General features: G+C 37.4%; 1 protein-coding gene across 1 annotated transcript in view; it reads right to left on the reverse strand.

The window, feature by feature from the left end:
* Window positions 1-269: 269 nt before the first annotated feature.
* Window positions 270-27,684, reverse strand: part of DTWD2 (DTW domain containing 2) — a 59,635-nt gene continuing 32,220 nt past the window's right edge. Inside the window, exons 6-7 of the mRNA XM_010012416.1 lie at window positions 4,324-4,452; window positions 270-440 (exon numbers count right to left, since the gene is read on the reverse strand). Of these exons, the coding sequence (XP_010010718.1) occupies window positions 270-440; window positions 4,324-4,452 (300 nt within the window). The remainder of the gene's footprint in view (window positions 441-4,323; window positions 4,453-27,684) is intronic.

Raw genomic sequence — 27,684 nt, forward strand, 5'->3', positions numbered from 1 at the left:
ATAACATAACTCTAAATTATGCTCACAGTTTTCTTCTTTTCTATAGAAAATGAGAATGATCTTCTATTACCTGAACAAAGGCACCTGGCCTACTGTGAACATGAAAAAGCTTGTCCATTACTGTTTGTCGCATTGGTAGATAAACTCTTGCCTGTGAAGGACCTAGATGTTTTTTTTATTACAGTACAGTCAACTATTTGGATCAAATCCAGATTCATATTCATTCGCTAGCTGCAAATAAATCACACTGTACTGTCAGTACAGTTTTCTTATATTTTAACATTATTCACCAAAAGCTCCATTCTTCTGAGTTTGCGCTTACTCTTTGGCATTGGCTTGTCATATAAGCCATTTTTGAGAAGATGCTCCTTGCTGTGATGGATCTGGGCACCATGCTGAAGCTGGAAAGAGCATAAAGCTTGAAGTGGACGGAGTATAGTCTGCAGAAAGATGAAGGGGTTGGGGGAGACAAAAAAACCCCACTTTTTAGTAAGCTCTTTTAGATACGTCAATTATTCCAGGTTTTGTATTCAAGGACTACTTAAAAATGCTGATAAAATATAATTTGGATTAAAAATACTGGTAAAGTATTTTGGAGACTTTGGAGACACAGAGGGCACAGCTGAATATGAAATGTACTAAAAGGAAGCCATATATCAGACATACACGCACCTACCTGCTGTTACCCCTTACCCCTTTCCTTGACCCACTCAATCCTGACTTCAGCCCCAGCTGCATTACTTTAAGTTATGGCTATAACTTGACCTCAGCAAGGGACTAGAATCAATTACTGTGGCTCAGCCAACAAGCCATAACAAAATAAATAATAGTAACTAAGCTGTTTGTGCTTGCATGAAAATACCTTGAAGCAAGGTTTTAGAAAAAGACGAGGGGCTCATGATTAAGGCCCTGCTGTCCTGGAGACTGGACTGTATCCCTGCTTCTGCACAGCAATATCATGTAGTACTAATGAAGCCACACAACCCAAATTTATCTCAAGTGGTTCCTAATTGCAATTTCTTCATTTTCTGGTTGCCTGACTCAGTAACACAAGGCCTCATATGCAGATGTGTAAAGCAATCACAAATGTAACTCCAGTCAGCAGGAGCTGAGTTTCTACCAAGTAAAACGTGACTCTTCCAAGCATACAGGAAAATCAAGTGACTTATACTTGGCATCAAACTATGTTCCCATTTTTAACCTCCATGGCTCTCAACTTCACCATCTTATATGCTGGGAACAGCACTCACTGAATTCAGAGAGGGTATTAAAAAGTGCATGAATGCTTATGAAACTCTTAGCTATTGCAACATTTATAGAAGCATACTTCAGCAATTGATAATTTTGTCTTTGAAGAAGAGGTTGAACCAATTCTAAGGGATAGGGATAAAACAGAATACAGGACTGGGAATTGCAGACATTAATGAAGCATTTACCCTGGATCTGAGTGACAGATGTCTTAATGAAGGAAAAATATGCCAACACCATCCTAGCACACAAAAGGAAAAAATAAATATACAAAACCCATTTTAATTTTGTTATTTCTAATTTTTCATAACTTTACTACAGTAAATAATTACCTTCTTTTAGCATAAAAGCATATGATAGCTGCACTGTTATAAAAGACACGCAAGCTTCTAGAGAAGTTTCTTTATGAAGAGTTCCAGTTTCTGAGGCATAGTTTCTTTTGTGGTCACACACTTTGTCCCAGCCTGGTTCTAAATGCAATTGAATGAAGGTGACTCTAGTGCCACAGAGTACGCCAGGGGTGGCATACTCTATGCCAATTTCAGAAGCAATTTTTGACCTGGGAACATTTTTTAATAGATGGTCAAGTGCCAAAATGTTCATTGTCTGACGGAGAGGGATAGGAGCACCCCAGGGTGGACACTAGAATGTAGTGAATCCATTCATGAGCTTTAAATCTCTTTTCACAGACCATTCTGGACTACATACTGGGCATACAATCAGATTGCAGACCTGGGTCTATGGTGTGAAATTACCAGTAGGTCTTTTTCAAAAGGCTTATTAAATTGACACTACTTATGTCATCAACAAAAGAAGGACATTATCTTAATAACCTCTTCCATTACAGACTAGTAGGATCACAAGTTGCATGGAAAAGGCTAATGTCCAACTAGTATTCTTTGACCTGGGATAAACTTAAACTCCAGAACTGTTCAGTCACACATTCCTTCAGTGACACATAAGAGTTGTAAGCTGGCTGGTAGGAAGATATAAACAAGTGGGTTGCATTCCACAGCCACAGGAGTGCAGGAGGTCAGCAGGACAGGTTTACAAAAGCATTTTATCTTTGACCTAACTGTGAGGGGGTATTCAGATCATCTCTGCTGTCCAGCTTTTGCAGAAAACAATTCACCACTTTCCATGCATTAACATACTCAATTTCCTGTCTCAAAGTCAATCAGATTTTGGGTTTTTCAGAGTCAAAGATCACCTTGTTGTGCTTTGACTTCAGAGCATCACTGAAAAATAAGTAAATATTCTGACACCAACACATGTCACAAAATGAAATTATCATAGAACCACAGAATGGTCTGGGTTGGAAGGGACCTTAAAGATCATCTAGTTACAATCCCCTGCCACAGGAAGCGCATAGTTACAATCCCCTGCCACAGGCAGGGGACACCTCCCACTAGACCAGGTTGCTCAAAGCCCCATCCAACCTGGGCTTGAATACTTCCAGGGATGGGGCATCCACAAATTCTCTGGGCAATCTGTTCCTGTGTCTCACCACTCACACAGAAAAGAATGTCTTCCTTATATCTAATCTAAACCTACCTTCTTTCATCTTAAATCCATTCCCCCTTGTCCTATCACTACATGTACTTGTATAAAAAGTTCCTGTCCAGATTTTCTGTAGGCCCCTTCAGAGACTGGAAGGCTGCTATATTGTCTCCCAGAACCACCTCTTCTCCAGGCTGAACAACCCCAGCTCTCTCAGCCTGTCTTCATACGAGAGGTGTTCCAGCCTTCTGAGCATCTTTGTGGCCCTCCTGTGGACTTGCTCAAACAGGTCCATGTCCTTCTTGCGTTGGGGCCCCGGAGCTGAATATGGTACTCCAGGTGGTGTCTCATGAGAGTGTAGCAGAGGGGGAGAATCAGCTTTCCCTGCATTTGATGCAGCCCAGCATATGGTTGGCTTTCTGAGCTCCAAGCACACACTGACTGCCCATGTTTTGCTTCCCATCAACCAACATCCCCAAGTGCTTCTCCTCAGACCTCTTCATCTGTTCTCTGCCTAGTCTGTAGTTGTGCTTGGGATTGCCCCAACCTGGGTGGAGGAGCTTGAACTTGGCCTTGAACTTCATGAGGTTTGCACTGGCCCACTTCTCAAGCCTGTTGAGGTTCCTCTGGAGGACATGCCTTCCCTCCAGCACATTGACCGCACCACACAGCTTGCTGTTGCTGAAAACCTTGCTGAGGGTGCATCAATCCCACTGCCCATGTTGACAAGGAAAATGTTGAACAGCACCAGTCCCAATCTCAACCCCTGAGGAACACCACTTGTCACCCATGTCACGTGACATCAAGCCCTTGATGTGGTCAATGGCTCAATGTCACTTGGACATTAAGCCACTGACCACAACTTTTTTAGTGTGACCGTCCAGCAATAATTCCTTATCCACTGAGTGGTCCATCTGTCAAATCCATGTCTTTCCAATTTACAGACAAGCATGTCATGCAGGACAGTGTCAAATGCCTTGCACAAGTCCAAGTAGATTACGTCAGTTGCCCTTACCCAGCAATGAAGTGGCCCCATTGTAGAAGGCCACCAAATTTCTAAGGCATAATTTGTCCTTAGTGAAGCCATGCTGGCTGTCACCAAACATGGCCTTGTTATCCATGTGCCTTCGCATAGTTTCCAGGAGTATCTACTCTGTGATCTGCCAGACATCAAGGTGAGACTGATAGGCCTGTAGTTACCTTTTTAACTATTTTAAAAATGTGCATTATGTTTCTCCTTTTCCAGTCAGTACGACTTCTCAGATATGATGATTAATGGCTTAGCCACTTCAACTGCCTTCAGTCTGACAGCGATGTTGAATAAAGAATAGGAAAACTATAGAGACTTTTGGAATACAACAAGAAAAATCACATATTAATCTGAACATACTAGAGTTAATAAATAACACAAGAAAAACAGTTTCTATTGGTACGTTCTTGTTTGAGTTGCTATGCAACAAAACCATTACAATGTTGTTAGGATTTTAATTGTCAAATGTGACATTAATAGCTAAGCACCTTCACTGCCCCTCTGCTATTCAATAAAGAAAAACCCAGGAGCTTACAATTACATACCTCTTGTATATTCTTATTTTTTTCCATGACAGTAAGAGCAACAGCTGCACATTCAAGTGTAGACAGACAAGTGTTTGTTGGCTGTGTACGAATTACGTATTGACTTGAAATGTTGGGTTTTATCTGCACCTGAAAAATAGTAAACTCTACTAAAATAAACAGGTAAATATAGCAAACAAGATACTTCTTCCCTACCCTAAACAAAACACAGCCCCTTCCATTCTGTGTTCAGTTGCCTTCTCTCATGTTTGCTGTTTTGTCTCCCAGTAGCCAATGACTTTATGCTATTTAGTATAATACTGTAATACCTGTGAGTTGCTCTCAGAGAAAAGAATTGTGCATTTGTTACTGTACAAACATGTAAATAAAATACAACTGTTTGTTAGAGAAAGACTGAGTGAACTTTTAGCAACCAATTTCAGTTGCCACAGATATCATATAGCAAAAATAAAATTATTCACCTATGCTTGTTTTATTGCACTCTAAACATACATATGATCCAAGTACAACAGACAATGACTGTACAGTCACTGACACTATTTACCTTGGTTAAATATTGGTCAAGTTCTGAACAGAAGACTTTTAGAAACTACGTTTATTCATATAATGTACTAGGTCGCTGATTAGAATTATTTGCTTACCTAAATCATGTTTGAATATTATTTATATGCTCTGCCTCAACTGATAACCACTCTGTACTATCTCACAAGTTAAAGGTTTTTAGGGAAAAGAAACTGAATATATCCACTACACTGACTGTTTTATCAGCTCCAAAAGCTTTTACTGAGTTTATAAACAGCAGCTGAAACATCAAAGAGTTTACATTATTAGACTTTGTGTGAAGATTTAGGTATTATTCATTTATTCCTAAAATTTGCATCTCCACATATGTTTCAATATAATCTGTCTAACAAGTTAATGTTTTAGCAACATTATGACTATTTTTAACCAAAAATTATCAGTTCCTTCTCCAAAAAATTGTAGTACAGTACAAAAACTCCTAAGGAATTATTATAAAAGAGAAAATCAGTTTTCTCTTTTTTTAATCTCATCCCACAATCTCTTTTTTTTCCTTTTTCTCAAAAAAATGAATGGCCATCATAATATTGCTCTAATTCTGCTTGCCAGAGGTTTTTCACATTCCTCACTTCATTCAGTATTTTTCCACTTCACTTTTTCCATTTTTGCTTTTATTTGTAATGCTTCATTTTTCTTCACCTCTTTTATATGCAATCACCCATTCTTAAAGGTTCTTCCAAAATCCATTTTGCCTCCTTGAGTGAAGACTGATGCTTTTGTTAAAGCTGCTTACCACAATAATTAACTGTAATGCATTGTATTTTTAATCATGTTATATGAATACCAACTGTTAATTGAACTGAAAAAGAACCAGTGGTCTCAAGAACATATAAACGTATCTTTCTTGAACATACTTACTATTCTTAGATATTTGCAAGTAGTGGTTACAGGTATTAATATTACTGCAAACTCAATCGCCATCTCCACTTAAAACTCATTTTTATTTTCTGCATCTACTCAGCATATTTCTGCAAATGAATTGGCACAATGTATGACAAATTACTCAATCAATGCCTATTACTTACTATAAAGTCAAATCTGATATTTAATATTGAAAGCCAAGGTAGTTGAAGTAGTTGATTATTCCATGTCTGCAAACTCAGGGTCTTTAGTCTCTAGCTCTGTACTCTGACTGTCTAAAGAAAAGAATTTATACCTAGCATCTCATTTGCAGATTACACTTGCTATTACACTCTACTGGAACATTATCATACAATCTTTAATTTACAGCAATACTGTAAAATCTTCACCTATTGTATGAAAGATATTAATAGTTATTGGATATTCAACAGCAAATTTAGTCCACCTTCTATGGAACAGATCCAGGGCAGATTTAAGAATGAAGCTACTGGATACATACTATCATTTATCACTACCTTCTTCAATTCAGTATTAAAAAATCAAAAGAGAATAAATTTATTTAGGAAAGAAAATGTAGAATTTCGACATCCATGCATGCAATGAAATGCAAAAGAAAATTAAAATGAAATAAATATTTGCATTTGTTGTTCCTCAAGGTTTGCTTTGTTTTTATGCTGCCTTTACTGTACCACACATGGATCTCCATGATGATAGCGTAGGAAGGCTAGTTATTTCAAGCATACGGAGATCGATGATTTTAGTTCCTACTTAGAAATTACTGTAAAGGTATTAAAATACAGGGTAAACTCTGTCCACTGTTTCTCCAACATGTATCCTGAGCAGCAGAGTAAGCACATATCCACACTCTTCCTCAGCAGCTGACAGCCACATTCTTCATAATCTTTACAGAAATTGAAAACACTCATGGACTACCTGCAGGTACACTGGCTTCCCCCTTTTTGGAGATGGACAACAGTGTCTTAAGGAGCTGGGAATAGTTCTATCTGCCAGTTTCTATACTTCCTTTATAGGTTCTTATCTTGAACAACTTTTAAGATCATCAGCATTCCAATAAACGGGAAATTACTCATGATTTCAAGACAGCTTCTATAGAAGAGAAGCTGCCTGCATGCCACCTTATACTGTGGAGCCAGAAAGTCTGTACGTACAGCTCTCAAACAGCTGACAAGGTACAAAACAGCAACTTTATTTCTAACAGCAACAGCAGCAGCAAACAAATTTCTTATTTCCTGGGAAAAGTGAGAGAGGATGGAAACAAGTGGTCCCCATCCGTTTTTCTGAAAAATTACATATTCACTTGAGTGAGATGAAATATCATAGGCAGCACAGTAGTGGTGATCAGAGGACGAACACCTGACCAGTTCAACTCGCTGCCAATTTGTCCCTTTGGCTTCTTTCAACAAACATGCATTTACCCTATTCTTGACTCCAGAGTGGCATAGTATGTAAATAGTGATCTTTAGTCACCTGAAACACAGTCAGGGTAGCCTTTGTCTATCACAAAATAAGACTCACAAAAATGACTGATTGTCTATGAGAAACTAATACACTCACTGAATGAATAAAACACAAAATGAGGAGCTCCAACAACTTAAAGCATATACTGAATGGAAAGATAAAGCCAAAACAATATAGAAACTTAAATGAATTAATATACTTAATATGTATTTCAGACATGGGAAGAACATCTCCTTGGGAAAAAAAAAAAACTTAGACATATGAAATGTTTACTGTTCTCAAACATCATTGGGTAGGAAGATGACTTCCCTCATTTTCAGACAGCAGATCTAAAACTTGCCTTGCCCTTGTGGAGTCAACAGTTTCAGGTATTGCATCAGCCTCATGAAAACTGCTGCACTACCTAGACGAATAAAGTCTTTGTCTGTTACCTGCATATCTCAAATCCTGCTGAACAAGCTTAATTCGAAGTTACAGAAATGTTCCTCCGCAGCTCACTTTAAAAAATCAGTTTACCCTTTACACTACAAAAACTCAGAATGAGTATATACAAATACCCTATTTGAGTGCATTTCAAAACAACGATCATGATGTTTTATTGCCACTTCTCCATAAAATGATAAGTATCCAGGGATACTAGGATATAATAATATTTTATTTTTTTAACTGAGGTATTTGCAAATGGTATGCAAGCTTTGGAATCAGTTACTAACAAAATACAGCAATATCAAGTTGAAAAAGCAGCAGCCTTTTTAACACCACTCAGCGAAATAAACAATAGTATAAGACAGAAGATGGAAACTATCACAACTAATTCAAACTAGAGAGCAGAATTTAGATAAGCTGAATGTAATTACTCACTGGAATTCAGCCAAGTCACTGAAATTAGTGCATCTATTCTCTTTATAAGTGCACGGGAGTCTGGGGACTTAGTTTCCAAGCCATCAGAAGCATGAAGCAACTCATACTATCAAGTTTCATTTTTATGTGTAACTCACGGTTTCCAAAAGCCCAAATGTCAGCGATTCTCCATAACTGTTACATTAACTTAATAAACACTGGCTCCTCTACCAACAGACACCCTCTTAGCAAATATTACAGCCTTTGAGCATTTATAGAGGATTTGAACCACAGTAAAAATAGTGACCCTTTCTCAGGGCTTCAGAGTTCCTCTTCCAGGGCCCTCTCTGGAGATGCTCCAGGCAAGGGACGACCCAGCTGATTTTGTTCAGCTGTTCAGAACTGATAGAAGCAAAAATGTTGCCTTGATGAGGTCAAAGATCTGCTGTTTGAAATTTAAAAAAGTCCGTAAAGACAGGCGACTGATTTATGCTTTTAAGTATCAGCACTAGAGCTCTTGCAGAATGCTCTAAGTGCTATCTTCAGTCCTCAATGCCAGTATCTTTATCTTTTTACCATCTCTGTGCTGATTTCTTCATCATCACTCATACTAGCTTTACTCTCCAAACAGTATCCAGCATTTTGCAAAATTGTATTTGGAAAATAGTGCACAGAAAGGATATGAAGTCAGTACACCTGTCGCACAGGAACACACTCAACAATTCTTTGTTTTGTCTGTCCTCTTTACTGCAATTAGACCACAGGCACCTCAAAACAGGCAGAGAAACAGCATACCCTTCTGTGGCTTCTATGAAAAAACAAGCACTTATTTTAAGATCCACTCCCCTTTTACATATGTTGATAGTGTCCTTATAAAATCTAAATTTCTGTTTAGCAATTAATTTGATCAACCCTCAGAGAATTAAGTAAGTACCATCCATCATCCTGCTTAACATAGGCAGAAGTTACTGTTCATATGTGCTGCTATTTTGATAAATATCTTCCAGAAAAAATACCATTAGCCATTTTTTGAAGGAACTCAAAATGCACAAAAACTCCAGAAAGAGTACAACTACATCCTGCCATCTTGCCCATCATTCTAAAAACTAAGAAAAATTTGCCTTTAAGGTATTGAAGGAGAAGAGCATTCTCTGTGTGCTACTGCACAGGCAACATCAGACAAAAAAGGAGCCAGGCATGGGAAAGATCATTCACTCAAGTATCCAGTTGGCACAAGGACTTTTTACCTATAAGCCAGATCAAACTATTTTCCAAATGTTATAGAGATTTCATTCAGTTAAACATAATCACCTTTGTGACAGAGAAGACTGTATGAGTAAATTTAATCTCAGCATGATACTGAAATTTAAATCAAGAATATAAATAAGTTATTTTGTTCAAAATCTTGGCTTTAATGTAAAGTGACATCTTAAGAGCACTCCCTTTCTAAATACTGGAGGGAATAACTGAAATGCAACTGTGACAAACGGACAGCCTGAGAAAGTACATAAATGTCACAAAAACCTCGGTCCAGAGACATGCATGTCTTTTCATTGAATATTTAGGCATATCCATGACACTCCTGTGTATGTTCCATGTAAAATGGCAAAACAACTCATAAATTATACTGTGACTTTCAAGTGAACTTCAAGAAATTTGTTCAATTACTACAAAATGCAATGTATTTTGCACATTCTCTTCAACAATTTTCAATGAACTACAAAACTTTTCTCCTTGGGTATCACACAAACCATTCCTCTCAGGCAAACTATGGCAACAGGTGAGATTCCAGAGTCTTACCACTACAAGCCTCAGGATATCTCACTGCTGCTATGATGGGAACTGCTGTAAACATGTAATATTCTGCCATGGTAAGAGAAGCATAATTGCTTTGCTGAGCAGTGACTGTGTGTATGTTCTACCTACTTAGGCTCCCCTCAGCCTGTGCAGAAGAACCTGAATTCAGAGCTGCAATGCAAATTAGGTCTTTTGCAGTTCAAACCCAGAAACCTTCTTACAGTCTATAAAATACAACCATGTAACAGCAGTGTCCAGAATTTCTTTCATCAAATATGTCATAATGTATTTTATGCATTTTTAAGAATGCCTTTTCTTTGTTTTAACCGAAACAATATAAGAACCAGATTTTAATGCTATGGGGTATTACACGCTAAGGATAAATGTCCCAAGAGAAATCAGTAGAACTGCTCACTGAATGACTTAATGTTCATCATCTGCATATAATCCTACACAATGTCTCTTTGTTCCATGACTATGTCAAATGACACCTCTTTTAAAAACATCACCTCTGTATTTCATTACGTCTCTTTCCTGTTACTATATAAACAGGTTTGGAAGAAAATAAATATCCTGTAATTTGATATATATAAAAATATTTGAGAATGCCACAAATATATTCTGGGAAAAATATTTTTAGTGTTTCACAATACTTTGACCTCTCTTTTAAAATATGTTTTTAATGAGGATAACTCAGATTGTATACAGTATTTCTCCACTGTGTTTCTTATATGCATTTTTAGACATAGTTGATAGACAGGAAAAGAAATTAAATCACAAAAGGACTACGTCCTTCACAGACAGAGCTTCTTATATCACATTTCTACAGCATTATTTTTTTGGTACAGAGAAAAGGAAGAAGAAATCTGGCAAAAAAAATCCCCACAAGTATAGGTACCTTATCTACCTCAACCCTGCCAAACTAAGTTTTTAGAGGGCTCCTATCATACTTCAGCCAAATTCATTCAATAGAGATTCTTTCCCAAGAGCTGGACAAGAAAGCAATGAATATAAGACAGAAATACTACCTTTAAAAAGTAAATCAGAATAAACACAAAGCTCTTACGCTTGTACAAGATAACATACTATTTTTCACATGCAAAAATTGTGGTAAACGAACCAGGGCAGTAAAAACCACTGTAAACAAAAAACATTACTGATACTATCATTTATCTGCAGAAGACAACTTTCTCATGTAGTAATTTAGCTTGTATAAAGACTGGAGAATTTTTTACCAGGAATCTGTCATTACAGTTTTGTCAGAACTCAAATTTTTAGCATCTTCTCAAAGATGCTAAGAAAATTCAACAGTTTAGCACTTGTCACATCTTGCAAAAACAAATAAAATTGCCAACTCTTTAGATTGTCAAATATGGTATCAGCAACACCTGCAGACTTTAGTAGTTTAGAAGTATCACCAAAGTAAGCAGTGTTTTTGAAAGCTAGTTCAGATGCTTATGCCCATCTGCATACCCTAAACCCTTGATGATACATATAATAGAGAAGGAGTAAAATTATGGAATCACCAAATTTCAAATAATCTCCCCTGATGTTTGTCATCACTTACACCACGTATAGAAAATGTATAACACGCAGTAAGTATTCACCCCAAAAGAAGTTTAGAAAATAAACCTGAGAATCTCCTTTTTTTTTTTTTTTTAAACAGAAAACAGAATATTCTGGCATACATTTCAGTAATGAATCTCTTCAGTATTGCTTTGTTGCTTAGTTTCTGCAGAAACTAAGTAAATTACTAGATAAGTAACGTGAACTTTTACATTAATGAAAATCTTCATCAGTAGAAGTTATCTAAAAAGGCATTTCCTAAGATGTCAAGACCAGGCTGCTGACAGTGACAGATAAGTATCAGCCTCCAGTGCTGGAAGGAGATTGAAGAAAGTTTTTATGCACGTCTTCTGCTTCCCTGGAAGACAAGACATTGGACTTGATGTCAGGAAGTAAACTGAGCTCACTATATCAGAGTGTAGCTTTAGGCAAGCTGCCTACCTTCCTTCTTTGACTCGAAGGTCTCTATCAGTAGCATGATATTTACCCAGTACTGTCAAGCACTTTGAAAGGTGGAGGAAAGGATGCTGGAGAAGCCGGAGACATATCAAAAACAGTAAGTGCTGTTACTGGAGATAAGAAGTGAATCTTCCTTCTCATATTTTTGTGCCATGTATTTCTAAAAAAGCTATGGATATGGCAAGTAGAAAAAAGCAAACAAGAATTATGCCAATCTCTCTTACATATAGGAATAACAGAGAATCAACATTCCCTTCACTATTTCCCCTGTGTTTCTTGTATGAATATTTACAAGCACAAGAAGAAAAACCACACACACAAAAAAAAAAAAAAAAAAAAAAAAAAAAAGAAGCCCTTGATAGCCTTAAAGAAAGAAAAATAGTATTGTCTTCAATTAAATTAGATAACTGAAATAAAGTCCAAGTGCAGATAAGCTGTAGTTCTAATCTAAATATAATAGCTCAAATTCTTGTAAGAGAAGGCAGCCTGAGGCTGACACAAAAATTAAACGCTAACTGTGAAATTGTAAGGGGGGAAAAAAGCTAAGGTATAACAGAAGATAGGACTGACCTAGTCATATTTGGACTACATATTTTTCACAAATAATTGAAATACTATCTGGTTAAGGTCTCAGGTTCTGAAACTGCACAATTTTACCTATAACTGAGGAATAAAATACCTTAATACTGCCATTATGTTATGTGAAAATAATTATATTTAAGTGCAAGTTGTAGAGGGCATTGCTGACACTTCATAAAATGACTATACATTTTTAGTTAATTTCCATGCACTGTAGTCTTTTGTATTTAGAGAAAGAAAAATCCAGGAATTATTTCTGGTAATATCTCTCTTACTCTGCTTACATTGAAAAAATGAATGTCAGGCAACAGATCAATATTTTATGCAGCACTATTCTTTTAATAATTAATACAACAGGAAAGTGCTGCAAGTAAATTCAGACAGTGAGCAGAATATGGATCTAGAGAATGGGGTCATGAAATGAAGGAAGAAAATTTAATTACATGTATTGTCACAGACATTTAACTTTAATTACCTGCAAATATCAGAAAATTGAAAAGGAAAATTAAATACCTCACTGTCAAAAAGCACCAACAGAATGACACTGTTCTTTGGAATCTACTATTAACTTCTGCTTTCTCTGTTTTTTTTTAACTTGTTATATATGAATACTAGTAAGCACTTCCTTAGATATGGAAAAATAAACGCAAGAAGCTCCTCAGAACTTTGGCAAGGGCACAAGTGAACACGTAAAGAAAGATTAAAAGAAGAAAAAAGCTTTCAATTAATCTAGCTATTTGAAAGCAAGGTCAACCAAAATGAAATATATTTCTAGTTGCCTTTTTACAAAGTGTTCATATCCCATGAGTACTTCAGCACAGGTATAATAGTACAAAACCTTTGTACCAATTGCTCCTTAATTGTTCTAGCAGCAGGATATTCAGATATTTGGTAAAGAGTTTGACAACAATTATGGAAGAAATGGCAAAGAAATAACTTAAAAGCAAAGTTTCCACCAAAGAGTGGAAACTGCATACACTTCAGACATCTGGCAAATTACCTGAGACCTTTCAGTCACAATGAAAATGTCACTGTATTGAGAGGTAATAAATACATACTTATGACCAGAAAAATGTCAAAGTGGACCAATGTCACTCAAATTAACGTAAATGTCAGAAGGAAAGACTCCTGTTGATTGCTCAGCATCATATCTCAACTGTGCATGAAGTCTTCACCCAAAGTAATTCCCAGTTCTCTCCCTCTGATCTCAGTCTTCCCAAACAGCAATTTCTACCAGTTCTAGCATAAAAAAACCCTTTGGTTTTCATGGTTCATAATATTATTACATTTTTAATGTTTTAGTTGTAATGAGACAGCAGCTAAAACATGAACATATAAAACACTTCAGAATATGTAATAGATTTTAATGATTCAGGTCATCATACAGCAGAAGATATGAGCTACTTACTTAATGAACACAATTTGTCTTACTACATCAAAAATTACACAATTTAAAAACACCAACATAACTCACAAAGACTTCTACAGCCTACAGGTAACCAGGCTCTCCTGTGGCATTATTTGTAAAATCATCAGTGTCACACACATACAGATAAAGACCATTTGTAGAACAAGTCACTGAAAACTAGGTATTTTTCTTCTGTTAGTATGAGGATGCATGGCTGAATGCATACCACTTCCTGGGATGTACGTTACTACAGTTTTCCCGACTGCAACTGCTGCTGGCTGGCCTTTGTCACCATGGGTTCTGATTTGCCTCCAGCCAACCTGCACCCTTTATATATCAGCTTCCCTGTTTCCTTTGCAGAATCAAACTGGACATTGTCCATTTACTTAGGTTCTCTTGCCCTCGTGAAAATTGAAATTGTGACAAATGAAAACAGAGATAGGAAAACAGAAGGTTAAATGGGAGTATAATGGGAACTGCAATAAAATGTATTTACTACCTGCCACTATTTATTATTTGGTCCTTATATATACATTTGCCTAAGCCCCATAACTGTGGAGGGTGAAAGAACATAATTTTTCTCTGCATTTTCTCAGCTCACTAAATAGATTTTATAAAAATACTTCAGAGAACAAACATCAGAAAAGGAATAAACTAAGATACAGCCAGATGACAACAGTGACTTGCCATTTTGCTTGCGCTTTTGTTCTGGGTGTTTTCTGTATGCAGATGTTTTTCTATTTCTGTTTTTACATTCAATGTAATCCAAGTTGTTCAGGCAGTTGCCTGTGTATCTTAAACTATATTACACTCATATCTGTGAACACAAACCATACTAGAAAAAGTTCTTTACTTCCTCTAGAAGGAATTTAACAAAATGGCAGATTGCATTTCAGAAGAGCTGTCTGGCCCACCAAAGAAATTCTTCTAGTTTTTGGACATGCTTTCAGAAACAGACTACTACACCGTCTTTATTCATCTAGGCTTGGAAACAGCAAATCCCCAAATAAAGTTTTATTATCTAAACATACCAGAGGACTAGACAACAAAAAGCACTTCAGTTAAAAAGCACATCAATGTAACTTTTCACACACCTCTAACCATTACAGTTTGTGTATCAACTGGAAAAGTAACAGAATTTCAGCTTCTGCTCAGCTACGCATGCTGACAATTTTGCATCAATAATTCTGGCACTGCTGCAAGTGGAACTGCTGGCAGAAGATCCTACTGCCAAATACAATTCTATGTCCTACTCCTGTTGACATTTTCACATTTTATCCTATCTGCCATACACTTTGCCTTAAACCAGATGGCATTTTATTACTTCTTGTCTAGCACTTAATCATTTTTCCACATGGACTTCTTCTACCTAGTAACTCCAGTGGTACCACTAGAATAAAAAAGTAGGAATAACCCTAAAGGAACAGGTTTTTAATTTTGTTTTTCTTTTATTTTAAACAAAAAGAGTGGCAAGAGTGTTTTGAGCCAGCTTGTTTGAACAAAGATCCCATACCTTGCTTTCCATGCTCCAAGTGCAGAGCCTTCATTTCTTACTGCTGAGGCAGTGCTCAGTGAGATCCTGCCAATAGTTTGAGCACCCTTCACTGACTCATACAGAAGAAGGATGACAATGCTCTTAGAAGAGTCCCTAGGGTGGGCACTTCAAGCAAGGTGCTTAAGACTTTCTCTCAGGCACCTCGAAGTATCTATGAACCTGTGCTCACACAGCAGAGGCAGCAAAGAAACTATCAAGTCAATCCATTAAGTGCTACTCAGTTTGTACAGCTTTAAGTTTTGATGTGAACAACAAGGTAAATTGGCAAAGAATTCTTAAAGCAGAGGTTGATGTGACTGACATTGGTGAAAGATCAGAACTCTGGAAACTCAGAGCAGTTTGTGTTAACAACTGTGCAGGCATATTACTAGATGGTCAGTGAACAATGGGAAAGAAACAGAAATGCACAAGTGTTTCATAAATGTATTGTTATACCATCTTCCAAATTGTAACATACAGATTTGGGCCACATTTCTCAGAAGCTGAGTAAGGAAAAGTTGCCCCTGACATTGCCAAAATTCTCTTTCATTGACTGGAGTTCAAGAAAGCATATAACCTTGACATTGCAGTGTTCTAGGGCCTTTTTAGCAGACAGCATATCAACTATAACCTGGTAGTAACACTTTAACAAGTTTATGAGGTCAAAAAGCATAGCTTCCTGTCATTGGCAACATCTTTTGTAAACCTTCCCATTCCACTGAAGATAATACAGTATTTTTGAGTACTACAGTATTACAAATTACCAATCAGTGTTCTTAACCTGGTTATGTTGTCTGCAAATTGAAGAATGTTTAGCCCATCTTACGCATGGAGTGAGAACGTTACAAAATGGTCAGTCAGAAGGGAGTAAATACACCCAGCAGGAACGATCCTTTTATAAATACAGTGCTTAATATTTGTGTGGTACGTTGAAACTCTGAAGCTTACTGTCACAAGCAAGTTCATAAGCAAATAGCCCTGAAGGTCTTAGCTCAAAACCATTATGTTTACCTGCAAATGTGCAACCTATTTTAATAGCTTTATAATAGTGCATTTTACTGCAGAAGTACTAAGATCTCATATAAATAGGGGTGACATGCTGTAAAAAAGTTTTTTCTAAAAAAAAGCATATGGTAGCAATTACCTCACCTACTAGTAGGTCACATTTTTTTCTAGTTCATTTAACAGTTCATTTCAAGGCCATAAAACTGTATAACAAAGAACACTTAATTCAATTGGAAAAATGGGGAAAGTTTAATTTAAGAGAATGTTTAATTACTCTGAGAAGAATTTGGCTAGGATGCCTGAGATTACAGCCCATCATTCAGGGGAAGACATCATAAAAACCTCAGGGTTTTGGGTTTTGTTTTGTTTAAATGAGTTGAAAGTGCTTCAGCAAAAGAGCATTTCCAGCAACAGGGAGTCCCTAAACTTATCTTACTTGGTACAGAGAAGAGACTATGTGCATGGGACTAAAAACCTGGTATCATTTTAGAGCAACCTGCTGACTATTCCATGCAGTCAGGTCCAGCCATTTGGAACAATCTATCTGAAAGGGAAACGCTTATGCCCCACAGCTCACCACCTATTATATGTGTCTCCTCAGTCATTCCCACACTGGTGGCTTGGAGCACCTTCCCACTTCACCCATGGGACAGAGGGACACCACTGTGCTGCTCCCTGAGCCTTTCTGAACTTGTGAATCTTTATAAGGTGATGAAGACCTAGAACTTATGCATTTATCCTTAATTGCGAAAGTTTTGGTAACAGAGGGCAGCAAGGTAGACCTTGATGGGAGGACGTGTCCTGCTGCCCCCAGCCCTGTCACACACAACTTCTGCCAGCTCCACAATAGACCTGCTTCAAGTCCATCCTCTGGTAGGTCCGCATCCTGGACCATCACTACAGGAAGACCAGGACCGCTCAGAAGAGCTGGGGAGTCCACCTAGCACTGTGTGTTGGAATAGCAGGGCACTAGCAAGTGCTCAGCTCTAAGGGAACCAGCAGCCAGCAGTTCTGAGGTGCCTGTGTCTGAAGCTGCTGCCCAGGCTGCAGAAGAAGGGAGAACACTGCCAGAGTGTTGGGAAGCTACTGTCCCAAATGGGCACCCCAACAGCTGGGACAGGAAAACAGAGGAGCCTGTTGCTGGGTAAATAACACAGACAGATGAGACCACTCCAGTTACAGTACTTCACTCAGAAGAGCGAAATTACCTAAATGAGGGAGGCCCACACCCATTGCACCAGGGAAACACCTCTGCAATGGTGCTTTGGATTTACGTGGCAAGGTTGGGTATAGCAGGGGAGAGCTGTAGGGGTGGCTTCTGTTAGACAGCAGGAGCTGTTCCCATGTTGGACAGACCCAGTTTTAGCCAGCTCAAAGAAGGATCCACAGCTGGCCAAAGCTGAGACTGTCAGTGATTCCAGGATAACATATTTAGAAGGGTTAAAAAACCCATATGCAACACCAACTGTGAGAAAGGAGTGAGAATCTGTGACAAAAGCAGCCCTGCAGACAGCAAGGCCAGTACAGAAGGAGAGGAGGAGGTGCTCCAGGCGCAGAAGCAGAAGTTCCCCTGCAGCCCATGGTGCAGATCATGGTGAGGCAGGCTGTCTCTGAAAGAAGAAAAGGGTAGTGGAAACTGTTTTCTTCATTTGTCCATGTTTCTGATTATCCTGCTCTGTCTGACTGGCAATAAATTAAATTAGTATCTCCAAGCCAAGTCTGTGGCCACACAAGCAGTGGTGGAGCAGTGGGATGCTGAAGGGACAGCCACATGCAGAGGATTCACCACACACTGTCCCAATCTCCTGCACCATTTCTTCCCTCTCTGCTGAAGGGACCAAGTGTAGCATGCAGTGAGGGGACTGAAGAACAGGGGGAGGATAGGTTTCATAGAGATAAAGGGAGATTTTATTAATTGTGTGTTTGCTTTTTTCTTTCTATTACTAGAATCAGAAATTGGAAGCTTAATTACTGACAATAAAGTTTTTTGAAATTCAACCAAAATCAGTTAAACCATTTTGCCCATAACAAACCTGGCAGTAAAATCGTATCATAAACAAATGAGGAGCGACAAAAAAGAATGAAATGCTGGGACTATGTAGTGAAATGCATGCAGGGATAGGAAAATGGAGGGTGTCTTTAAATTGAAAGAAGGCAGGTTTAGATTAGATGAGAGGAAAAACTTCACTATGAGGGTAATGAGACATTGGCACAGGTTGCCCAGAAAAGCTGTGGCTGCCCTGTCCCTGTCAGTGTTCACGGCCAGGTTGGACGAGGCTTTGAGCAACCTGGTCTAGTGGAAGGTGTCCCTGCCCATTGCAGAGGGCTGGAACTAGATGAGCTTTAAGGTCCCTTCCAACCCAAACCATTCTGTGATTCCATGACTACAGAGAAAGAAGGAATTCAGACCCGTGTAAAAGAGGAATACCTCTGGTGTCGCAGGATCGTATTAAACCTGAAAAGCTAATAAATAATGCTACAAATAAGAGAAGCCCGCCCATATATTCCCAGCAGTAATGAAACAGCACAGCAGGCTTCAGCTTCCTGCAGCTGTTTTTCTCACAACGTGTTTAATGCCATTAGCTAACAGTGTGGCTCCAGCACACTCTTAATGGCAATTTTAAAGGAAATTTGTCTTAACTTCCCTTAAGTTAGCCACGGAACATAGCACTGAAAGAATGAGAGCAATTCTGCCATCTGTGGACGATCAAGCATGCCACAGAAAGTCCAGCTTTGCATTAGAAAGTATGACTATACAATATTCCCCACAATACTTGTAAGAACCACTGTTTCCTACCTAATTGTCAGCTAAACAATTTTGCAAAAGCTAAAGCACACGTGGCTCTGTTTTACTAGAATCTACAACTGGGAAGATTTTATTCCTCTTCAGCCTTATGCTAGTTATTTAGATGGCATAATTTCAAAAAATAAATAACTTAATTAAAAATTCTATATAGATGTCGAACAGTTACCTAAAAATAAACCCATGGCAATCCACCTGCAGCTCATATAAGGGTCACTGAAATTAAGTTGGAAACTATTCTATAAATCCATTGTATTTTTCTGAGATTAAATTATCAGAAATTCCTTTTATTCGTAGGATGGTTCTGCATTCTAATGAATAAAACTGTATTAAAAAAGTTGAAATTACTTTTCCAAGACAACAAAACCTCCTAGACAACCACAAACCATGGAATAAAAAGTGTTTTGGTTTTGCCCCCATATGCACCTATCAAGACTTACAAAAATGTGCTGTAAGAAAAATAAAATTCCCCGTACTTCCCCATATTAACTAAAGAAAGAAGATATTGTAAGATACTTACTCCTTTTTTCAGAGCTATAAGCACTTCTTGTCCAAGGGACTTCAGCATTTCAACTCCAAATTTAGCTGTTTCACTCACAGTTATGTGTACATCTAACTATAGTAATTGCTACTATAAAATACAAATGCTTAACTAATTACAAACAACTAAACTGACACATATATAAACTGTCAGATGGATTAAGCATGATATTTACAAAGTTCTTGAATATATTTTATCAACTTTCCTGCTGCTTTTGACCTTGCTGAAGTCCCTTACGTTCTGTATAGTTCTTTTTCCCAGTCTATGAAGTGACACTCTCTCCCACTTTGAAACAATGAGCTGTTTGGACAGAAAGCAATCTCTGGAAGTTCATGGGCAAAGAACGAACTGATCCCCTGGTTTTAGATAACCAGAATTTTGTCTTGGGATTCAGGAGTTAATCACATCTTCTCCCACTGCCTTTGGCACAACAAAGTAGGAGCTCTTCCTGCCTCTGAATTCATGACTCATCAGAAAAAAAATAAATAAATCAGGATTTGCAATACAAATTTTTGTATATATTGTGGAAGACTTCAAACTAGTTGCCAAGGCAATAAAATACAAACAGGTGGGATTTATAGCAAATTCAAGTAAATGCTGGACAGGGTTTTACATTTCGTATCATGGAAGTAAGCATGTTGAGTCCTGCATGAAGTTCATCTATTATCACATTTGATTACTACTACTTAACAGAATGTCAGCTAATTGAAATCCTAATTCTAATTAACTTCAAAAGGGGTACAAATCTAGGATTTCTGCCCTGGACCTCCAAATATTTTTTAAAAATTTATTTTATCTTTTTATTTGTAGTAAAGAAGCATTCCAGGTGTCTTTCGTGAAGTAATTTTAAACCAGACAGTATGTGACCCACAATGGTATTGCTAAGGAACATGCTGATTTAACACTTCCAAATCTGGTCCTGGATTTGAAATACTGTCCTGTGTGTACATAAAGTCCAAACTGTACAGAGATAATGTAGTTAGATACTTGGGTTGTGCCCTTAAGTGAGAACATCTTTTTAAGTAAATGAAAAAATTACTATCAAACATCCAAGTTCACAGGCTGAAGGACTGCAAGAAAGCCACTACCTACACTATTGAGCAGCTTCGTACATGAATATTTAGTATCTGCTCAGTGATCTGAGAAAAACTATGGAATGAAATTTTTAAAATAAGGACAAATTCTGCCATCCTTTATTTGCATAGTAAAATGCTAAGTAAACTCAACTTTTAAATAAATACAACTGATTTGTCATATGAGTAAGAAAAGCAAACCCTGGTCCTAATTTTTCTTCTTAAATTCTGAGAGCCAACTTTAAAATTCTGCTTCTAAAAATAAAGCCCACATAGTCAGCCCCCTGATTCATAGCGAACCCTGCAGAACCACCACTCCACCAGAATGGCTGCAAAGCGCCTTTATCAATAGCAGGAACTTTCATGAAAAACTATGCAACAAAATTGTTTCTATAAAAGATTTTGGCCTTATGAATTTTCAGGTGGTGAGGTCAAAAAAGTTTGCTTAGCTTTCTCACAAGCTGAAGATAAAAGACCTTAACAAAAGAAACAGTTATTCTAAAAGTAAAGTGATACAGAGAGAGCTGGAGAAACATAGCTTGCACTGTAGTGGAAACGTAAAATAAAAAGAGGGGTGTGATTAAGTACAGATCTGGGAAATCACAGAAGTGACTTTTTAAGTCAAACAGTCCAGCAGTTAAAATTAAAAAAAGACAGGAGACCAAGTAACACAAAAGATCATTGAAAAGGTTAAACAAAAAGAAATTCTGGTTAAGGAAAGTCAGAAGTAGCTGTACAGAAAGAAAACAAAAAAAGAGCAAAATATTGTCTGTTTTCTGTCTTCTTAGAACTAGTTTATACCAAACACATATAAAGACAACAAGAAAACAGAAGGAAGACAGAAGTTATCGGTAGTGAATCTGCTGAAGTCAGCCCTACTGTGCAGAAAAAAACTCCAGAAAACAAACAAAAAAAAAAGACAACAGAGAGTCAGTTTTAATAAGTTTTAGCACTGAAGGAGCCAACAGTAGTTGTATTAGCATGGCAAAATGATGTTATTGGAGGCTCTTGGACAGATTACTTCTTATCCTCCCCTCTCTTGAAATGTGTCTTGTTCTCACCATCAATTCCTACTTCTGATGCACACTGACACCACAAGCTTAAGGCCCCAGAAATTTCAGGGCCTCAGTGTCAATCTCCAACTGGCTCACTGTCCCCCACATTATTGCATCTTTTTATTCTATTTATATTTTCTACTTCCTCTTTTGGGGGAGGGATGGCACAGCAGACTATTACCTGTCACTAATGGGAAAAAATCAATATAAAAAGCAGAAGCTTATAATAAAACATATATATAAATACTTCCTCTGAATGTTTTTCTAGCCTCCAGCAACTCAGGGATCTCACAGGCTGGAAGTGATCCCTTGGCATTTAACAACAGTTTAATCCTTGATGGATTTTTCTTTCCTTATTTTGTTCAGTTTCTTTGCAAACTTAAAAAAATACACAAATTCCAACTGTAAAGAATTCCAACTGCTTTGATACATGTATGAAGAACTACCATTTTCTCATCTGAATTTCTCACTACTTATTTCTTTCAATGCCTTTTATTTCATGTGTTGCAAAAGACAGTCAATGATTGGTCCATATTTACTCTCTGTGTGTCACTCATGCCTTTATAAATCTTTATTATGCTGAACCAGTTGTCTTTCCAACTAAATAGTCTATTTTGCTGTTTCTTATATGCAACCCATCCCATATTTTGGTTATTTGCTGCCTTTCTTTGAACCTCTTTTAGTTGTTGTGTTGTTTGGGTTTTTTTTAAACATGAGGGCTGTGGACTGTGAAAGATACAGCATGCATGCAAGCCAGCAGAGGGGCATCTAACATTAAACTTAATTCTTTAATGTTTCAGGCACTGAAGTGAGATTTTCATGGAATTTGTTACTACAATCCAAAAATCTCATTGTTGATGAGTAAAGTGCCCAGTTAAAAGTTTTTTTGTTTTGAAGTCAAATCAAGATTTATTTTTTTATATGCTTTCTTTAACGTTTTCCTACAATTTCCTGTACTATCTTAATGTCCAGTTACTGAGCTTCATAGTCTTTCTAAAACTCTTTACAGCTGGCCCTTCTCATTATCACTGTAAATAAAATTTCATCAGGACATTAAGTTACCACCTGACTAGTAAACCCTTCTTTGTATTAATTCAAAATATTCTGAACAGCATGGACTCACTGAGGCCTCTCTACAAACTGTAAAATAAAATTACATTCACTGTGAAAACTAAACAGTTACTGCTGCCCTATTCAATATTTTTTTACATGAGACAGTTTTTATTCTAACAACACGTAGTTCTATTGAGGGTATTTGATGAGGGCACCTGCCAAAAGAGGCCTCTACATGCTGCTTCAGTCAGATTGCTTCTGAAGGAGCCATGAAGCAGATGAGTGAAGAGCTCCAGTTAACCTGTGAGACATGACACCTGTTTTCAACAGCAGTACTGGGCTAATATATTTATCCACGGATCTTCTGATTCTATTCTTTAGCATCTTTTCCATTCATTTATTTGGTACAGTTATTACTGCAGCATCCCTAGGTATGTGGAAGGATAAGCAGAAACACAGCCAATAACATTCTGGGACTGTGATAACCTTGGCCTGTGGAGATGTTCAGACATCCTTATGCCCACACTCTCCAAGTCTTTGCTGTTGACTGGGTGAGATGGCAACGAGGCATGACTGTGCTCAGAAAATGGACGATTCTAGAGCTGAACATAAATTTTGTGGGCTTCTTTCAAGAACTTCCTCTGAATCAAGTGTCCTGGAAGTTTAAAGCATAGGTAGGAATAAACTTGCTTCCTTAGAAGGAGCTGCATGTCCTTATATACGCATCATGATGTCGAGTACATAGGACATTAACACCTCCTCTGACACAGATATTTTATTTGTCTGCTAAGAATTAATAGGTGTATAGATCAATAAAATTATAAGTGTGATTTTAAATTACATGGCCCTCATTACTAATGCTCGTATGGAATCATAGAATGGTTGGGGTTGGAAAGGACCTTAAGATCATCTAGTTCCAACCCCCCTGCCATGGGCAGGGACACCTCACACTAGACCATGTTGCCCAAGGCTCTGTCCAGCCTGGCCTTGAACGCCTCCAGGGTTGGAGCATTCACAACTTCCTTGGGCAACCTATTCCAGTGCCTCACCACCCTCACTGTGAAGAACTTCTTCCTTATATCTAACCTAAAGTTCTCCTGTTTAAATCCATTACCCCTTGTCCTACCACTAGAGTCCCTAATGAAGAGTCCCTCCTCAGCATAAGAGAACCTGCTTTGCATCGGTTGAAATAACTTCTATTAAAGGTTGCTCTTCCCCAAGGGTTACCACAAACAGATGCTCTCAATACTGATTAAAAACACTACCCTTGAAAATCTCTAAATATTCACTAAAAATACTGTGAAGAGCATTTGCTTAACATCTGAATAACAATCAAAGTCCGTACACATACATTCTTGTCATTTCTGGGTGCCATATATTCTCAAGTCAGCGTTCGGTACTCTCACTTCTCTTGCAGGCAAAGAAATACACAAATAATTTTCAACTGTTAAAACAATGAGCAAATGCTCACACTAGTCAAGCAGATTTAAGCATACAGTGCAAGATGAATTGAATGCTAAACTTCAAGGGTTAAAAATTTTCAGTAAGAAACCAGATATTAGCTGATTATATCAATTTGCATATAACAAGAGAAGTATAAAGAAAACAAAGTAGATGTGTCAGAAATTGTGAAGGCATGATGGGAAAAGAAATTGAGTTGAATATTTGAATAACAGCAGTGCTGTGATGAATGTATAAATAGATGAGATGATTTGTTGGCATTATGCTACTGACATTATTATGCCCATTAAGCAGCAGAGGAGTGCATCAACAAAGAATTACAGAGTGAAAGTGAATATGAAGCTACTCCAGCCTCAAACCATGCCCACTCATGCACAAGCAGGCACACCATTCAAGACTTGCAGTGAATTAAGCTAGAAGCAAAACTTATACATACTGTGTAAACAGTAACATTACAATTGAAATACTCTTATGAAAACTTACTGCACCTGAGACATTTCAAAAGTACTTTGTGACTACAAAGTATCAAGAAATTATAGGTTACTAGGTATAAATGTTACGTATAACAACACAGGAAGAAAAAGCAAAATACTTAAAAGTGAACTACACTTCACACCTTTTTCCTGTCTGAAATTATTTCTCTTCGCTGTTGGCTAGATTGATGTCAGTTTAAAAGCACAGAGAAACACTCAGTTTTCACAGACATATTTCCAATATATCATTGTATATTCAGTTCAAATTATTTTTGATACCTGAATACCAATATATTAATTCCTCTCCCATCCCAATTCTCAAAATTAAGTGTGTAGCACTTTTCAACATTTTTAGGAGATGGATAATTAATTCTTTTCTACAACTATACAGCATAGTGTCTCCAAGGAGATTTTCATTGGCTGTTTCAAAAATGAAAACAAGGTATCCAGTGATAGAAGTACCTATTCACGATTTAGATAGCAGATGCTTAGATTTACAACAGTAGCCCAGAAACACACATAAATAAAACTGATTCATGTATTACCTACTTCCAGTAAGACAGTAAGTACCTGGCACTGTGTGTGCTTGTCACTAGGTTAATTTTTTTTCAGTCTTTTTCTGGTGCTGAAGATGTAGAAGGTCAATGTGTTTTTTTTTAGCCATCTGTTCCCACTATGCTACGCTTATCTCCACATAAACAGAAGCAGCTTCACCCACAGCGCTCTGTGATTGCTTCGTACAATATACCACCAGCCTAACTGTGCAAAGCATGCTTGCTGCGCAAATCAGCTTGTTCTTCCCTCTGAACTAATTGCATCCACTGCTCCAAGTTAACGGAATACATTTTCTGTATCACCTCTGCAAACCGCAACAGCTGCTGCAAGAAAGCCTGCAGTGCACACACTAACGCTTCTGGCCTGCTCCTCAGTTGTGGCTATGCAAAACATCCTGGGATAATGCACTTCTCTAGAGGGTGCCAGCTCATGGAGTACAAGACATAATCAATGTAATCATATTAAAAACTATAAAAGTCACCTTAAGCCATGCATCTCATAGGTTTATGATATAAAGTTTGTCAAAGCTCATGCTTTGTAAAAATTCCAGGCAATGATTCTCGATCAAGACATAAAGTTAAATCTTTCTGATTAAGTTAAGTATGTTAGATTCATAAATATATTTCCTTTGAGACTTTCTGGAAGAGCTCAATTGAAATTTCTTCAAAGATTCTTTTCAAATAAAAAAGCTCTGATGACTGAGCTGTTGATTAAAAGAGCTTTTTATTGAAGATCTTTAGATTTTAATTCTAATTAAAAACAACAAAGTTTATTAAAAATATCCTACAGTATCTTTAAAATCATTAAATATAGCAATTTGTAATACCCAAAATCAGTGAAGCTGTGAAGCAACACAATTAAATGTGATCTTCTATTGCCTCCAATCTATTGTGTCTTTGTAGTCTGTCTTGCAATTAAGAATTGCTAATCTCTTAATTACAAAAATAGCTCTTTTCTACCAGCAGAACACTGATTAAAAGCTCAAACAACCATTTGTTGAAGAATCTTAGTTGGAACAATTTCTTTTTCACTTACAGTTAATGCCTGCAGCAATCACATCCTCTTTTCCTTTAATATCCCCTTTCTTTAGATATTGTCATATCCACCTCATTCTCATTCTGGGACAAAAATGTGCCTTCTTAAATTTCAAATATAAAGCATTCTTTTCATTTTAATCTTGCAAAACTGCATTATCAACCCAAAGTTTCAAAACATAAAACAGAAACTCTATTCAGATAGAAAACCACTTACAGAGAATTTAAATATGCATTATAACGCAGGAAAACAGGAGATAATAAAGCAACAGGAGAAAGTCAGAAAAACCCTACGGTGTTGCTCCTGATGTCTAGCTCAATGAGAAAGATGAGACAGAACACAGTCACAGGGTGAACAAAATTCAATCTGTAAGAGTGCTGATGTTTGCTTACATAAAGTTTTATTATAATCTTTTACCACCTGACTGCTAATTTTCACTATTTGGAAGTTACAAGAGATTGCACAAGTATCTCTAGTTCATTTCAGCACAAAAAGATCAAACTTAGTTTAATACACAACCGAGTACACAGCGATTTAGCATCGCCTTTGCACTGCTCCATGCTCAACTGGTGCCTTCACTGAGCGCTACCCATCTTGTAGATGACTGCCTGCAGTAACAGCGCAAGTTCTGTCTTAGCGCTGGACCACCAGGACAGCACAAGCAAAGCTCAAACAACACTCAAATCACTAAATATAACCTTTGGATTTAATCTAAGAGATTAAAGCCAGAAGGTCCCACTTCAACATGTGAAAACTTTTTTTTTTTATTGTCCTGCAGGAAGCTATTTCTGCATTTGAGAACCCCAACCATGTAAGTAAAACAGCTCCATGTGATCTGAATTATAGCAAGTACCAACCAGCATATAAAATAAAAATCAAACCGAATATTGATTTAGCTCTGATATATTTAGTAACAACCAACTATGCATCATAATTTTTAAAAGTATTCTAATACACCTATCAACTTAACACTTCAGGAATCACTGTACTTTTACTAAGAATTTAAACCCTTCCAAGAAAGACCTGCAATGCAATTCCAACAAAAGGAAGGGTAGGGCAGCAGAATATTATTCTACTTTTTTAAAAAAGTACGAAGTACAGAATGTTAATTCAGACAGGCTGTAGCTGAGGCTGTGATCTGTGCAATACAGAATTGAAGTATGCACAAAGAAACAAATCTGCTAGGAATGTTTCTGATATTTCTG

Source organism: Nestor notabilis, unplaced genomic scaffold (assembly GCF_000696875.1).
Source record: "Nestor notabilis isolate BGI_N333 unplaced genomic scaffold, ASM69687v1 scaffold694, whole genome shotgun sequence".
NCBI lineage: Eukaryota > Metazoa > Chordata > Aves > Psittaciformes > Psittacidae > Nestor > Nestor notabilis.